The 16,402-nt window shown below is 46.7% G+C and overlaps 1 protein-coding gene across 1 annotated transcript in view; it reads right to left on the bottom strand.

The window, feature by feature from the left end:
* ATP8A2 (ATPase phospholipid transporting 8A2) overlaps positions 1 to 16,402 on the bottom strand; it is a 515,416-nt gene that overhangs the window by 103,732 nt on the left and 395,282 nt on the right. The window contains exons 26-27 of the mRNA XM_062195192.1: positions 6,572 to 6,755; positions 1,436 to 1,546 (exon numbers count right to left, since the gene is read on the bottom strand). Coding sequence (XP_062051176.1) covers positions 1,436 to 1,546; positions 6,572 to 6,755 — 295 coding nt within the window. The remainder of the gene's footprint in view (positions 1 to 1,435; positions 1,547 to 6,571; positions 6,756 to 16,402) is intronic.

The following is a 16,402-nucleotide window of genomic DNA, read 5'->3' as shown; positions in this document are numbered from 1 at the left end:
AACAAAAGCACACAAAAGATTCAAACTAGGCCAAACTGGCCATCTTTCAGGATTTTAACCAGATCTTCTTTGATTGCCCTAACATTCCTTGAGAATTAGGGCTGCTCCCTAGCCTATCAGGAGCTTTTGTACGAACTGGAAGAGGCATTCTCTCTGCAGAAACAGCTGCAACACAGGGACGCATCCTGAGTAGGTTACCCTCCGTGCAGATCAGAGAAACGCACAGCTGTTTCCAGGTAGGCCCCATGCAGCTGGAGGGACAAAGACACACGGCTATGTTTCTGCCCCGTTTATGCCTCTGGCTGGGTAGACCTGGGAGGTAAACAACTTGTGTAACTCGGGAAAATCAGTATTAATTGAGTTCCAGAGGACTAATATGAGTCTATAAATGTGACCTGTATGAATCATTAGACAACCTCATAAAGGAGTTGTTTGTCACAGTTACAAGAGCAAGGCCCATGTTAAATGATCTGAACTAAGTATTTTAAGGGATTACACCAGAAAAAGTTGATCTCTGCCTTGGTTATTATTTTTGTTAAAGAGTTGAGAAGTCAGACAAAACATTACCCATACTAGAATGAGATATTAAAACACCATAAACAATATAGTTTTTCTAATCCACCACTGCCTGCTTCCTCTTTGCTAAACACACTGGGAAATCTAATCAAGAGGTTCTCCAAAAGCCTTTGTAGCAGAGCTGCCCTTCCCAAGGAATAATGAGGATGGCCTGTACCCTCACTGGTACCCAACACTGATTCTTGGGCCCATCAAGAGAGCAAGATGGGTGTTTGGCAATGGAATTTACATCTTGGAAAACTGCTGGACAACAGAGTACATGCTCGTGGCAATATTCTTAAGTACCTGGTTTGTTTATGCTCCACTCCTCCACTCATTCCTGCACCTTTCCCATAAAGGTCCCCACATCCCAATGCCCCACGAGCAGGGGATGAATGCTCTTGCTCAGGGCACTTGGCAGATCCCATGAGAACCACAGTGAGAGTCAGACCCTAGGAAAGCAAACGGTGACTGTGCTGCCTAGAAACATCTCAGTGCCCACCAAGAAAAGCGTGAACACCTGCTACCCAGGCTCTGACCAGCCTGGAAGAAGGGAGTGTGAGTGCCAAGGACACAAAAACAGGCAGGGAAGGAGGAACACAGGCATGGAGATGGATGGGGCAAGGGTGGGGGAGACACGTTGGGGTAGAGAGAAAAAGGCTGCAGGCTCCTCTTGGCTTTGGTTATTGAACACGAGGCTCTAGACTGGGATCTTAGACCTGGTGTCAAAGCGGGTTAAGTGTGACCTGGTATACACAAGTCACAGCAGCATCTTGTCTTCAATTTTACATGAAAAAACTCTGTCTTGAAATGGCTTTAAATGCCTACAGATGCCCTCTGGAAAGAGCCTCCTCCTTGTGGACGCAAGGGACTTCCTTACCTCAATGATGTACAGGACCACATTCTTGTAGAAGCAGTACAGTATGCACTTCGTCACACGGTTGTAGCTCCAGGCTCCATGAACCAGCAAAAGCTTCTCTAAGTAGGAAAACTGAAATAGGAAAAGAACAAGTTCAGAAGAGCCTCTCCTTGAGAAATAAATGCCCTCAGGAGCGGAGACGGACGGGTCAGGGAGAGGAAACCCCTCCCCAGGAATGGCTTGAGCAACTCCGTGATTATTCCCTCTAAACGTGCTGCTGGACTTCTAGTTGTTACTCTCTTAAAATTCTACGTATGCTAGTGCTCTTTATAGGGTCCTAGGAATTAATTAGAAGATGACTACTTGAACTGGCAGAAAAGTGCAGTGGGAAACAGATGCTTTAGCCAATCCCAGATTTTCTTACAAACAGGAGCAAGGGGCAGGGATGCTTGGGTACCAGTTCCTTGTTTTAAAAAGGTTCCTATGTGTACATGTAAAATGCCTGCACACAACACACACACACACACACACTGCTACACATCCATTTTGCTTTCTTCTACATCCACTTCTACATCCATTTTGCTTTCTTTGTTCTCCCCAACAAGTCCAGAGCACCTGCAGTCAGAACACTGTGCAGTCAGGAACAGAGCTGAGGGTGAGAGAATGGCCCTGAGGCAGGATTCGGCATCACATTCTATCTCCTCAGCCTCCCCTTAGCCTGGCTTGGCCTTCTGTGTCCTATTTCACAAAGGTCCCTCAAAGTGCGACTCCTGAGCGGGGGGGGGGGGGGGGGGGGGAATTAGGTGAGTGTGTACGTGTGTGTGTGTGTGTGTGTGTGAACACCGATACGCTCTGGCATGAACACATGCTTTGGGACAATCCTGTTTGAATTCACGGTTTCTTTACATCCAATCTGCCTTGCATTGGGTCAAGATTCCCCCTTGGCCAATGCTGCCACTGGGATGTGGCTTGTCTGCCAAGGGCTCCTGTGTATTGAAGGTGTGGTCCCCACCGTGGTGGGGCTAGGAGGCAATGAGACCCATACAAGGTGCTGCCTGGTGGAAGACCTTGGGATTGTTGGGGGTGCTGAGCTTGGAAGGAATTTGTTCTCATGGAGTCTCAGTTAGTCCCTGGGAGAAGGTTGTTACAGACAGCAAGCTGGGCCGCTCCCTGCTCGCTGGCTTCAGTCCTGCCTCCTGACCGTTCTCTCCCTTTTGAATGCACTCCCATCATCCAGCCGCCTGCCGTGTTTGTGATGGAGCCAGAGGCCCTCGCTCGAGCCAGCAGATGCCAGAACTATGCTCTCAGATCTCCACAACTGTGAGCCAAAGAAACCTCTTTTCCTGATAAAATATCCAGCCTCAGGTACTTTGTCATGGTAACGGACTAAAAGTGTTACCTTGAGTGAACACTCAGTCCTGTCTGCTTCCAGGGACAGTGTCAGCAAGCCCTTACTACTGTTGCTGGGCAAGCCACAGCGTTAGCCCTCTGATGCTGCGAGGAGTGACCAGCAGGTGTTCTGAGGGCATCTTCACGCACTGGAAATTCTTCTGCTGTTGGAAATCTCCTGTGATTTCAGATGACTTTTGAAATTAAACTTGAAAGACTCTAAAACTACAGCATCTTTGTTTTAAGAAGTTCCTTTTAAAGAGGGGGTGCGCACTGGTTCCCACTCACACTAAGGAGGAGGACTGTGTCCTCTGAGAGGCCAGGTTTCAATGAGTTCCTGCAGGAGACCAGGGGAAAGCACGGGGGCTCATCCACATCCTGGAAAATCTTAAATGACAGCTTCAAAATGGCAGAAGTAGGTGCATATGGAAAAATAAAACTCCCATAAAGGCTCATTAAGGATTCCTAAGGGGAATGGGGAAATCATAAAATAACTCACTAAACGAACAAAAAGGAAGTTTGCATTTGACCCGGACCCCTTGAAGTTTAACTTCAATGGGCACAGAGCACATCTGCTCCAGTCATCCCGAATCCTCAACTGGAGCGCTACAATGATTTGTTTTCAGGAGAAAAATGTATATTCTAAATCAAAATGCTGTCTTCATGAGGCTATTCAGAGAGCATTACGAAGGTAGGGGGCAGGAGTGATTCTCTCCCAAGGAGAACAGGAAGCAGAGGGCTGCAGGCACAGCAATATCACACCGAGGCAGCCAAGACTGCCGCCCAGGGCAGAGCTAGCAAAACTGAGGACAGCAGTCAGGCCCAAGGCAGCCCCTGTGCATAAACACACAAGGGGACTTCAGAAAGTCTGTGGATTTGAAGCAAGGCTTGAGAATCTATTTTTTTTTCTGCCAAGGGCTATTTGAATATTGATAACAGGATTTACAGGCCATTCACAATTATCAACTTAAAAATTACGCCAGTTTGAGTCCTGCCTGCTCCACTTCTGATCCAGCTCTCTGCTATAGCCTGGGAAAGCAGCAGGAGATGGCCCAAGTCCTTGGGCCCCTGCACTCACGTGGGAGACCCGGAAGAAGTTCCTGGCTCCTGGCTTTGGACTGGCACACCTCTGGCTCTTGCGGCCATCTGGGAAGTGAACCAGAGGATTGAAGACCTCCCTCTCTCTCTGTCTCTACCTCTTTCTATAATTCTGACTTTCAAATAAATAAAAAAAAAATCTTTAAAGAAAAAAACATTTTCAAACCCATGCATGTGAGGGGTCTTGAGAACATCCATGGAAAATACCTATTATGAAAAAAAACTAGGTGTCGAGCTCAAAAATCCTTTCCAGCAAAATAAACTTATCTTTTAAGTTCACTTAGGCACGAGCTTTGTGAAGTTCCCTTGTATAAGGCAGGCAGGAAAGAAATGGACCCAGAGCTTTGCCCGCTTTACAGCCTTCCCAGGGATAAGTCTTTGAGCTCCACGTCCTTCTCCTGCTGCCTGGAAAACTCCATCAACAATGCACTCATCCAAATTAAAAGGCACAGTGTGTGGTCAACCACAGATGCCTGTCACTGCAGCAGAAGCAGAGGAATCCAGCCCATGGTGACATTCCCAGCATAGTAATTCAGAGAGAAGAGCATGTCAGGTGGGCATACACAGGGCCCTGAAGTAACAGCAGCCTCACCTCTGTAAATCAAGAACAGGACCATGGACAGGAGAAACAAGGGCTCTCAGACACACCCAGCCACCAGCAGTTCCCCGGGCAAGGGCAGCTATTGCACTAAAGGGGCAAGGAAGCTTTACTCCCTGCACCACCCTTCTCTGCTGCAGCTTTGAACTTGGAGAAAGCAATGGCTCCGCACTGCACATCCTATTAGTATGCAGTTTCAATAAAGCAGGTCATGGGATCTCCCTTCCCTAGACATTTTAAAGAAAAAGACAGACAAATATTTGCCTGGAACTCCTAGGAAACCTCTTAAGATCCCTTCCAGCCACATGATGTTATAACTCAAGTATTTAATAACGCTGGGGTGTATAACATCTACAGTTGCTGACAGACTACAGGAAGCTCAAGTCCCACAGGCCTTGGAGCAGTTTACTGGGGAAAGTAAATGGGCAGGTGCGCAAGGCCAGCCCCCAGGTTCATTCAAGGGTCTGTTGTTCCCCGACCCCAGGTGCTCGCTCGGACCCAAGACTGGTCACCAATGTGAGGGAACCCTGGTTTTCCCACCTTTAAAGTCAGAACTCCTTCTACCTACTTTGGGAATTATCTGGAGGATTTATTTGAAGTCAATCAAGGACCAAGATTGATTTCACGCACTTTGCAGAGCCACGTGGAGTCAGTAATTCCTCCACGTATTTGCAGAACCAAGAGCTGGGGAGGAAGCTGAGAGGTGATCTAATGCAGAGCCTGCTTGGGGAGGGGAAGCCCAAGCCTGCAGAGGACCAGCCGGCAGCCCTGGGGCTGCAGGAAGCTCAGTCACATTCTATTCGCAGTGCCTTGTTTCAGTGTGAAGGGGGACAAAGCCATGATGCCTTGTGTTCATGCGACAATGGCTAACACAGCCATCAAAAGCCTGCGCAACACAGAAGCACCAGGGGGCTCTCCCTAGTTGGTTGGTGAATGGACAGGCATTTAGAAATCTGGGGACAGCAGGAATGGGTGTGTACTCCCCGGGATGGCTCGGTTCTCTGGATGACCCAGCAGCCCAAATGGTCTAAACACGCGCTTAGGGGTCAGGAGTGGGCCACTTTCCTTCACCTCTGGACTGTTGTTAAGGAACAGATATTCCTTCTTTCATGCTAAAGCCACCTGTGCAGTAATGCAATGCAAAGCTCAGTTCAGAGAGGAAAGGCAGGAACCTGGCCTGACTGTAGAGGGCTGCTTGCTACTAACTATGGGATCATTGTGGCCCAAACTGGCTCAGGCTCTCAGCAATTCATCTTGCAGCAGGGGTTCTGGGCACTGCCCAGTGTCCACTTCAGACAGAGGGACGGCTATAAATCGCTGCTTTTCCACGATCCATCCTTCCCCTCCCTCTCTGCCCTTCCCCTCCCTCTCTTTCCTTCTCTCCTTTATTTGGGAGAAGGAGAGAGAACCTCTCACCACCCCACTCTTCGGCACACTGATTCATCCCCCCAGATGCACTGGTCAGCAGCTGGAAATGCAATCTGCATCTCCCACCTGGGTGGTAGGAACCCAAATATTTGAGCCATTACTGCTACCCCCCAGGGTCTGCATTAACAGGAAGCTGGGGGTGGACATCAAATTCAGGCACTCCGACATAGGATGTGGGCCTCCTAACCATCAGGCCAAATGGCCAAGGAGTGTCCAGTGCCTTCTGAAACAGGAGATGCACCAGGCAGGGATGGTAGAACAAGGGTGTTTTGAGTACAGCTGTTCTTCAGCAGAGGAGGCATGTGGGAAAGCACACATAGCAGACGCAGAAATGGAGGGTGAGAGGTTATTATTAGCAGGACCAAGGATCTCTCTGTCGGGATGGGCACCTCGCCTGCTGACGGTGCAGTGTGGCCAGCCCCACAGCTGGTCAGAAGAAACCCAATCACAAGACCGGGGCTCCAGACTGCACGAGATCAAAACGACAGAGACATCTGAATATGCTGGCAGTTTCATGCAGATGGTGACCTCAAAAGGCATGGGAGAGTTCTCAGGGGCAGGACTGCAGATCAAGCGCCAGGCTTGCCAGCCCGGCTGCCATCACTGTCATCAGGACAAGACAGCTGGTCACCCCCACGGCTGACCTGTGCGATGGCGTAATCCGAGTTGTTGGTGGCCTGCATGCCCTCGTTCCCGCTGATGCCCACTCCCACGTGTGCCGTCTGGATCATGCCCACGTCGTTGGCACCATCCCCGATGGCCAGGGTGATGGCCTTCACCCGCTTCTTCACCACGTCCACTATCTCGGACTTCTGCAGAGGAGAAACTCTGTGGACAGCAGAAAGAGAGATTATGACCAGACGTGTCTTTCCAGGGGAAACAGCTGCAATGTACATTCAGCTGTGTTAAAAGGGCAGTTATTGGACAACCTCCAAATCCAATCCATACGTTTTATGCTCATGTGCAAAGAAGCTTTCAAAAACCAGTAGCTTGTGGCTTTCAAGTGTTTGCCAACTTCACAGATGAAATACACAACTCAAAACTAACTTAAAACACAGTGTATCAGTAATCACACCGCTCTGCGGGAACCATGCGAGCAGCTCTTGTGGGGTGCGTGTGCCCTGCTGAACGATAAAGGCAGCTAAGCTGGCTGCAGGGCTCTTTGGGAATGTCTTCCCAATAAATCAGAACACTAGCGCAGACCCCATTTTTGCTTTTCTGTACACTGTACACAACCTAAGGCTGGCCGGGGAATTTTCTGTAAAATCTGCTTTCACAGAAGGGAAAGAGAATTGGCAGGGCTTGAGAAAAGGCAGAAAAAAAGGCCAGAGTAAGAGCAAAGAAGAAAGACTTCTCCTTCCCCACCCAAGAGGTACAGACCTGTCTGTAAGGCACCCCGTCCAACGGATCTGTTTGTAAGGAGCCAGGCAGGAGTGAGGAGTGGGAGTCCTGGGGTGAAAGGTCTGCCTTAGCTGACCTCTGCAGAAGCACAGCCCAGGAGGGCTGAGAAGAGGAACCCTAAAGGGCTGTTCCCACTAGGAACGGACGCAGTGGGTGAGTTTTCATATGCCTCAACTCATCTACAGGGTCAAAGGCACAGCCCTATTAACTGTAACGATGTGTTTATGTAGACAATACAGCAGCATAAGAAAAGCTACTGGAGTCTCAGGGCTGATTTATTTTAAACACTGAATTGATAAACTGATAGTTGATTTGAGAAATTTACAGGTAAATGCTTCAATTGCTTAAACACATGAAAACACAAACACACACACGCTTACGCACGCACACACACATAGAGTAAACATAAAATTCAAGGCTTTTCCAGGCCTCCCAGAGGTGGACTGATTGTATACCACATAGGGACTATACACGCAAACTAGAAAAGACTTCCTCAGTAAGAACCATGAACTCCTTCTATGGCTTCTGTCCACAAAGATACCTGTTCCTGGTTGGGTGTTTGGCCTTGGTGGTTAAGCCACCAGTTGGGATGCTCACATCCTGTATAGAGTACCTGGATTCAACTCCGGGCTCCACTTCTAATCCCAGCTTCCTGCGGATGTGCACCCTGAGAAGTAGTTGGTACCTGCCACCCACATGGAGACCTGGATTGAGTTCCTTGCTCCCAGCTTTGGCAGAACCCAGCTCTAGCTGTTGCAGGCATGTAAACTCGCAGATGGAATATCTGTGTCTGTTTCTCTCTCTGTGTCTTTCAATTAAATAAAGATACCAGTTTCCAGCAGAATACTTAAAAGCTACTTTACATTCAATTTACCAACTCTGGAAAGAAGTGTGTTTGGTGAGACGGCTGAATACAGAGCACAGTCTTTTCTGTATTCAGCAACAAAGATAAACCAGGAAGTTAGGAAAACAGAATCTTGAAGGGGCTTAGAGGTCATGCTTTCTACCACACGTCGTCACTTTCATCATTTTCACAGTGGTTTACAATGACAGGAACGTGATGCCTCCTAGAGTGGGGACAACTATAAATTACTATTATTATTTTGCTGTTGTTATTGAATTTACTTAACAGCACTAATTCTGCCCTTTGGCTAGAGCAGATCAAGTATAATATCCTCTTTCAAATATTCGGAAGGCTGAAATATAAAGACACCTGTCACATCCCTCCTCCTCAAGCTCAGCTTCTGCTGGCTAAACGGTCTCAGCTTCTTCAAACATGATGTTACAGGCATGCTTCCCAAGTTAAAAAACAGACTCCAAGGATGATCTCCCAGGCAGCTTAGAGCAGAATAGAAGAGAATCACCATTTCCCTTGCCACACTAGACTTGCCATAATGGAGCCTAAAATGAAGTTACAGGAAGCCTTACTGTTGATTATCATAGAGCCTTTATTTATCTTAACATAAGCAATTTTTATCATATAGGAATATTAAGCTGTGTGTGTCCATTCCAAATTTGTGCAACTACTCTTGGAAGCCAAGGGCTGAACATGTTGCCATATACAAATCGTAATTTGCTACACAAAGATAATGTCCTTTATTTTTGAGCTCAGTTGAATCTAAGATCATATATGGAAATACGGTACGAACAGAACAACCTGGAGGCCGGCACCACGGCTCACTAAGCTAATCCTCCACCTGCGGCGCTGGCATCCCGGGTTCTAGTCTTGGTTGGGGCGCCGGATTCTGTCCCGGTTGCTCCTCTTCCAGTCCAGCTCTATGTTGTGGACCAGGAAGGCAGTGGAGGATGGCCCAAGTGCTTGGGCCCTGCACCTGCATGGGAGACCAGGAGGAAGCATCTGGCTCCTGGCTTTGGATCAGTGCTGCCAGCCACGACAACCATTTAGGGGGGTGAGCCAACGGAAGGAAGACCTTTCTCTCTGTCTGTCTCTCTCTCACTGTCTAACTCTGCCTATCAAAAAAAAAAAAAAAAAAAAAAAAAAAAGAACAACCTGGAAATCAGAGCTAAATTACCAAACATGAGCTTTTCCTATGCCCATGCTAACTTTTTACACAGGAAAAGGAATTCTATAGGTCTCTGACTTTTCATTAATGGGCTGGGGAAATGAGAACCACCCGCTTCCTAAGATGGTTGTAATCCATTAATATGAAGTAACAAACAAATGCTACCCTCCACTCCACCTAACGGGCTCTCTGCAAAACCTCTGATGTTAAAAAAGAAAAGTTGGACACATCCAAGAGTTGCATGCCATGTGACCCACAGTTTCCAAGCTGTGTCTGAAGGTGCCATACAAGGAAATCTTCGATTTCCAAGGAAAACACAGCAACATCTCTCAGGCAATAGTGCAAAATCCTAGCTGGAAGTAGCTAACAGCTTCAATATCAGTTCACGATACAACTTTGTGAAGCTGGGACACTGTGATTGTGATACCAAAAAGCAAATGAAAATCAGTGTGGAAGAGCAAACAAGGGAGGCAGCATGTACTATTGCAGCGAAATTTGAGAAGCTGCGCAGAGTTCAACAGCACGTGATAACATACCACTTGGCAAATGGTGATGATTACTCAAGGACGGAAGAAGTAAAGATTATTTCTTTCAATGTAAAAAGCAACTTCAAAAACTTCATGGAAAATGGAAATGGTAAATTTATTTCAATATAAAAAAATTTGGAAACCCTCATACATAGTTTTTTTTTTTTTAATAATACATATTTTCCATGAGCTTTTTGAAGCCCCCTCCCGTCCCCCCATGCTCCCAATCTTGGTTGCAAATGTCTGCAACATTGTCAGGTCATAGAGACTTTTTAGGTTAGTTAGAAGCTGCTCAGCTTTTCTTTTGGCCTAGGAGCTCTACAAAGGAAGCAATTACTGAGACAAACAGGACCCTGTGAATCCAAAGAGTCTGCATTACCTGTGTACTAACCATGTCTACCCAGCAAACACTAACGACTCTAAGTGTACTTATTCTCCCATTGATATGGAACTTCACCTAATGAGCCCATCACCAAGTCTTCAAGTCATCTTCTGCATCTGTGAAGACGTTCCAAGAGAGCATGGAACAGAAACTTCAACAGCTCTGCAACAGGCCAGAGGCTGCCATGCCTCAAGTGTCTATGTGCCACTCAAGGAACCAAGGAAGTTGGCCTCTGTTATCAGTGAATCTTTAGTGCTGTGGAGTGAAAGGAAGCCCACCAGGCAGGAGGTTTACTCTCTCTGCACTGTGAGAGGTGGGAAGAATGGTGGAAGTAGAACAGGTAAGAAGCAAAGTAGATCCAAGGCATTCTTTGAGGTTCAGGTTGTTGATTTGCTACTGGGGAGTTTGTGATAAGCCAACAAAAGGGAGATGAGCAGCAAGTCAAACAGACTCACGCGGCTTGCCATGCTCTGGGATCTGCATCTCACGTAAGTCAAGCCTTAATTCCAATGCCTTACAGTACACTCTCTGAACACTCAACAGCTGCCTTTTCCCAAAGAGCAAAAGCAAAGGGGAAACTTGACTGGGTAACATAAAGCAAGTCATAGGAGCATGAAATTCTCATCAAGGATTTATTATGCCCTCAGCTGTAATGCCTTGAGAAAACATAATTCTAGCACACACTAGGGGTTCAAAACAGATGTCAAACAGCTAATTTCTACAGACCTGAATAGGCACCATTACACTTCAGCCATGTGCAGTATTTTAGTGTGCCAAGTACAATGAAGCACAAACCAGCTATTTCTTAATCTTAATTTGTAACCTGGAATCATATGCCACACTTAATAAGTATTCCCAGCATATAACATATTCAAGCCATAAAATAAAAATTCCAGTACACATCTGAGCCAAACTAGGTACTTGGGGCACTTCTAAAACCCATTTTGGTGCACTTTGAATAAAAATATAAAATCAAAGAGTTAAATCAACTGAAGAGGTATTCTATCTACGTTTTTGGCTGACACAATAGATTCTAAAATGAGGACTTTCTTTCTGAGAGTTAAAAAAGAATAGTATCCTGCAGTATCTTGTTTTATGGGATAGGTGCTCCCAAAAACTTAAAACTAGTGTTTTGAAGTTATTTCAAATATAATTAAGTAAAATCTTAGTTTTATAATATTAAAAAATACTTTTAAGGTCTGGTGTTGTGGCAAAGCAGTTGATGTCAGCATCCTATATAGGCACCAGTTCATGTCCTCGCTTCTCCACTTCTGATCCAGCTCCCTGCTGATGACCTAGGAAAAGCAGCAGAGGATGGCCCAAGTGCTTGGGTCCCTGCTACCTATGTGGTAGACCTGGAAGAAGCTCCTGGTTCATTCCAGGAGCTTCAGCCTGGCTCAGCCGTGGCCATGGCAGCCACTGGGGGAGTGAAGCAGCGGATGGGAGATCTCTCTCTTGTCTCTCCCTCTCCCTCTGTGGTTCTAATTTTCAAATAAATAAGTAAATCTTTTTTTTAATCTGCTTTTAGAGTATTACTGTTCATGCATTAGTTTATCTGACCTATGAAAGCACCATTCTCAGAGTTTTTAAATTCTGATGACATTGGCACAAACTTAAGCAAATCTCTTACTTTTCTCAGACCTCAGCTGCTCCTTCTGTCAAAAAACAGGCAGGACTTAGACTGCAGATTTGTACACAGACCTCAGCTAACCCAGGGAAATCACAAAGGACTTCACCTAGGAACACCCAAGAGAACATCAGCCAGACCCAAAATACTCATTAGCTAGTCATGACACATTTTCACTGACTGGACTTTCCACTGTTTTATCCCATATAGACAGTGCCATGATGAAAAGGAAGTCGGAAGATCACTAGCCTAGATTGATGAACACCGGGCAAATACTCGGTGAACACCCGAATCTCTAGAGAGCAGGAAAGAGGACTCTGGTTTACAAACTCTGGGGTGGGGACGTCTGAGCAGTGACCAGGAGATGCTGATGGTGCAGGGCTGAGGGCTGCACAGAAGCCGCCAGCTCTGGCCCAGGTTTTCCAGTGTGCACGTTTTCTAGCAGAGCTTAGAATCCCTAGTGCGCCGGCGCCGCGGCTCAGTAGGCTAATCCTCCGCCTTGCGGCGCCGGCACACCGGGTTCTAGTCCCAGTCGGGGCACCGATCCTGTCCCGGTTGCCCCTCTTCCAGGCCAGCTCTCTGCTGTGGCCAGGGAGTGCAGTGGAGGATGGCCCAAGTCCTTGGGCCCTGCACCCCATGGGAGACCAGGAGAAGCACCTGGCTCCTGCCATCGGAACAGCGCGGTGCGCCGGCCGCAGCGCGCCTACCGCGGCGGCCATTGGAGGGTGAACCAACGGCAAAAAGGAAGACCTTTCTCTCTGTCTCCTTCTACTGTCCACTCTGCCTGTCAAAAAAAAAAAAAAAAAAATCCGTAGTGCAAGATACACACGAAATTTCCCTAGAATGACATCTAACAGAAACACTGCATCTCATTCTCTTTTTTTTTTGTTTTAAACTTTGCATCCAAAGGTTCTTTCTCTCTTCTTTTCCTCTTTCCCTTCCTTCCTTCCTTCTTTCCTTTCTTTCTTTCTCTTCTTTTTCTTTAACATTTATTTCATTTGAAAGGCAGAGTCACAGACAAAGAGGTAGACAGAGAGAGAGCCATCTTCCATCCGCCAGTTCACTCCCCAAATGGCTGCAACCACTGGGGCTGGGTGAGCCCAAAGCCAGGAGCCAGGAGCTTTATCCAGGTCTCCAAAGTGGGTAGCAGGGTCCCAAGCACTTGGGCCATCTTCCGCTGCTTTTCCCAGGCCATTAGCAGGGAGCTGGATCAAAGTGGAGCAGCCAAGATTTGAACTAGCACCCATACAGGATGCTGTGATGGCTTAACCTGCTGTGCCACAGAGCCAGCCCCTCTTCTTTGCTCTCAAACCAAAACAGTAAGTTTAGGATGATATTTCATTTAAAATATTCTTCCAACCTAAGGGTCTCATATAAGGCGGTAGGAGAAAACACTATTAGAAATGAGATATAGGCCAGCGCCATGGCTTAAAAGGCTAATCCTCCGCCTTGTGGCGCCGGCACACCGGGTTCTAGTCCTGGTCAGGGCGCTGGATTCTATCCCGGTTGCCCCTCTTCCAGGCCAGCTCTCTGCTATGGCCCGGGAAGGCAGTGGAGGATGGCCCAAGTCCTTGGGCCCTGCACCCCATGGGAGACCAGGAGAAGCACCTGGCTCCTGGCTTCGGATCAGCGCGATGTGCTGGCCGCAGCGGCCATTGGAGGGTGAACCAACGGCAAAAGGAAGACCTTTCTCTCTGTCTCTCTCTCTCACTACCCACTCTGCCTGTCAAAAAAAAAAAAAAATGAGATATATAGGACTTCATAAGCTTTTTTTTTTTTTTTAAGATTTATTTATTTGAAAGGCAGAGAGAGAGAGAGAGAGAGAAGTGTCTTCCATCCACTGGTTCACTCCCCAGTGCTACAACGGCTAGAACTGCACCCATCTGAAGCCAGGAGCCAGAAGCTTCTTCTGGGTCTCCCACGCGGGTGCAGGGGCCCAAGGACTTAGGCCACCTTCTGCTGCTATCCCAGGCCATAGCGGAGAGCCGGAACTCAAACCAGCACCCACATGGGATGCCAGCATTGTAGGCAGTGGCTTTACCTGCTATGCCACAGCACCAGCCCCAAAAGGTTTTTTTTAAATGATTCATAAACCAGTATATCTATACCAAGCCTAAAATACATGATTAATCATAAAACCAAGCGCTTCCAACTTATCAGATTTCCTTTGGAAAAGTGGTCAAGCTGGTGCTGTGGTGTTAATCTGATGGACTTTGCAAAGCTGGATAAAGCAGCTTGATCTGCATTTCTTGGATTACTAGTGAGGGCAGGGAGGAGCCCTATTATAAATAAGGAAGCTGTGTGCTGCAGGCAGATGCAACATCTAAAGGAAGGTGGAAGCGGTTCAGTTCTTATTTCAGGCAGTGCCTGACCAAGAGGCAGGCTCAAAGGGCAGGGGCTAGCTCGCAGCATATGCTGCAAAGCAGGGGAGTGCCTCCACTGAAAAGAACAAGTCCTGAGTGAACACCATGCACCTACGTTTTAAATGGCTACACATGCCGACTTCCAGGTTTGAGCATTTCTGGCTTTGGTTGCTTCATCAGTAAAAGGTTCCATCAGATTCCAGAAATTCCTCTAATGATCATGGCGTCACACAGCCCCTCCCATGGCAGGATTTCCCTCAGGTTGAGGGGTGGCCCTGGGGCTGATGGTGAAGACATCTAAATTCAGTAACACCTGGGGCCAACTCCCAGCTCTGGCTCCAGCTCCTCACTCATCTTCCTGCTAATGCTGACCCTGAGAGGCAGCAGCGATGACTCCATAACTGGGTCCCCGTCACCCAGCTCAGCTGCTGGTTTGAGGCATTTGCAGAATACACCAGCAGATGAGAATTCACTCTTTCTCTTTGTCTCTCTTCCTCTCAAATAAATATAGACCTACAGAAATAATCTGCAAGTTTGTTTCTCTACCTTATAAAAGGACGGGGGTGGTATTTCATTCCTTTCCATCTGTGTGTCTCTCCTCCCACTCTCCCATTAAGAATTTGTACAGTGGACATTCAACAAATGGTGACTGATTACCAAATTCAGAATTCCAAGACTAATTACATCTCCAACCGTAACGATGAGGAATGGGAAAAAACATGGATCTATTCATAGAAAATTATATTAACTTCCACACAGATAACAGATCTAGGCACATGTTACTGATGTGCAACTGTGAAAGGTTACTCATTCTCAGAGCTGGAGAGAATGAGGGAATACAGAAATGACAACATGGGTCATATCCATACGACCTAAATGTAGGTCATATCTATATGACCTAAATTCATCATTCACGGAAAGCAGATAAAAACACCGCATTTCTCCCATGGTCTAGGGATAGATGCCATTTGCAAACCTGGGGCTAACATGCCAGTGATCTTGATTGTTTTTGCTAACATCCTTACAAACATTCTTTTTGCAACAGCTCCTAACAACAAAGGGCTGGCAAAGGGCTTCACAAACGGCTCTCCTGGGAACAGGCTGACACAGGAGTCTTTCCCTCCCCCTTGCCTCGTGAGATCATAATGCTTTGACTATTACAAACCAACAGTTAGCCCCCACGTAGCAGCTTCCATAAGCACTATGAGGGCTTAACAGATAGTGGCTTACCAAATCTTAGCAAATGGTTTCTGCAGTGTTGGGTGATGCAAATCATCCAGACAATGTCTCCACACTTAAGCACCTTATCACAAATTTACTCTTGGCACAATGACTTAAGCCTAGAGTCACATTCTGTCACACCCTTGTGTGCCTTGCTAGTACCTCTGACTATTAATAATTGTTCAGCACAGTGCCTAGTAGAACAAGCGTTTCACTTGCTGATTGAATAAAATGATGAATCTATCTCATTAGAATGATAACATTTTGCATGAACAGCTATGAGCCCCAAGACAATCCAGCTACCCTTGTGAAATACAGATCAACACACTTCAGGATTTGTGGAGCAAGTAAGCTAAGAACCCAGATGTGTTGAAGGCATTATTTGTTTTGGTATGGCTGAAACATATGTGTTTTGATAACACTCCCCATATTTCGCCTGTTTCAGCTCTAACGTCCTTTCCCTTAGATGACACTGACAGTGGAATAGGTGCTGCAATAGCAATAATATGGTCTGTGCAAAGGCCAGGAGAGGAGCAAACAGGTGTGCAGGCATCTTACTTGTTTGCTGCATTCTACTTGGTGCTGCAGTTCCATAGAAATGTTAGAAATTTAACATATGTATTTTGGCTTATACCAAATCCAAACTATAGAAAGATTAAAATCTCCATAGCATCCTGTAAGTGCAAAGATTACTTTCAACAGAGAATAAGTATCCATTTTTAAAAACACAAAAGTTAAAAATTTTCATATTTCGGGATAGACTTTGGGTATAATTAAACTTTAAAAACAGGTGCTCAGTGGCCAGCACTGTGGTATAGTAGGTTAAGCTTCAGCCTGTGGTGCCAGCATCCCATATGCGTGCCGGTTCGAATCCTGGCTGCTCCTCTTCTGATCCAGCTCCCTGCTAATGTGCATGGGAAAGGAGTGGAG

The sequence above is a fragment of the Lepus europaeus genome, chromosome 6 (assembly GCF_033115175.1).
Source record: "Lepus europaeus isolate LE1 chromosome 6, mLepTim1.pri, whole genome shotgun sequence".
Lineage (NCBI taxonomy): Eukaryota > Metazoa > Chordata > Mammalia > Lagomorpha > Leporidae > Lepus > Lepus europaeus.
The sequence above is the reverse complement of the archived record's forward strand: the minus strand, read 5'-3'. Positions and strand labels throughout refer to the sequence as shown.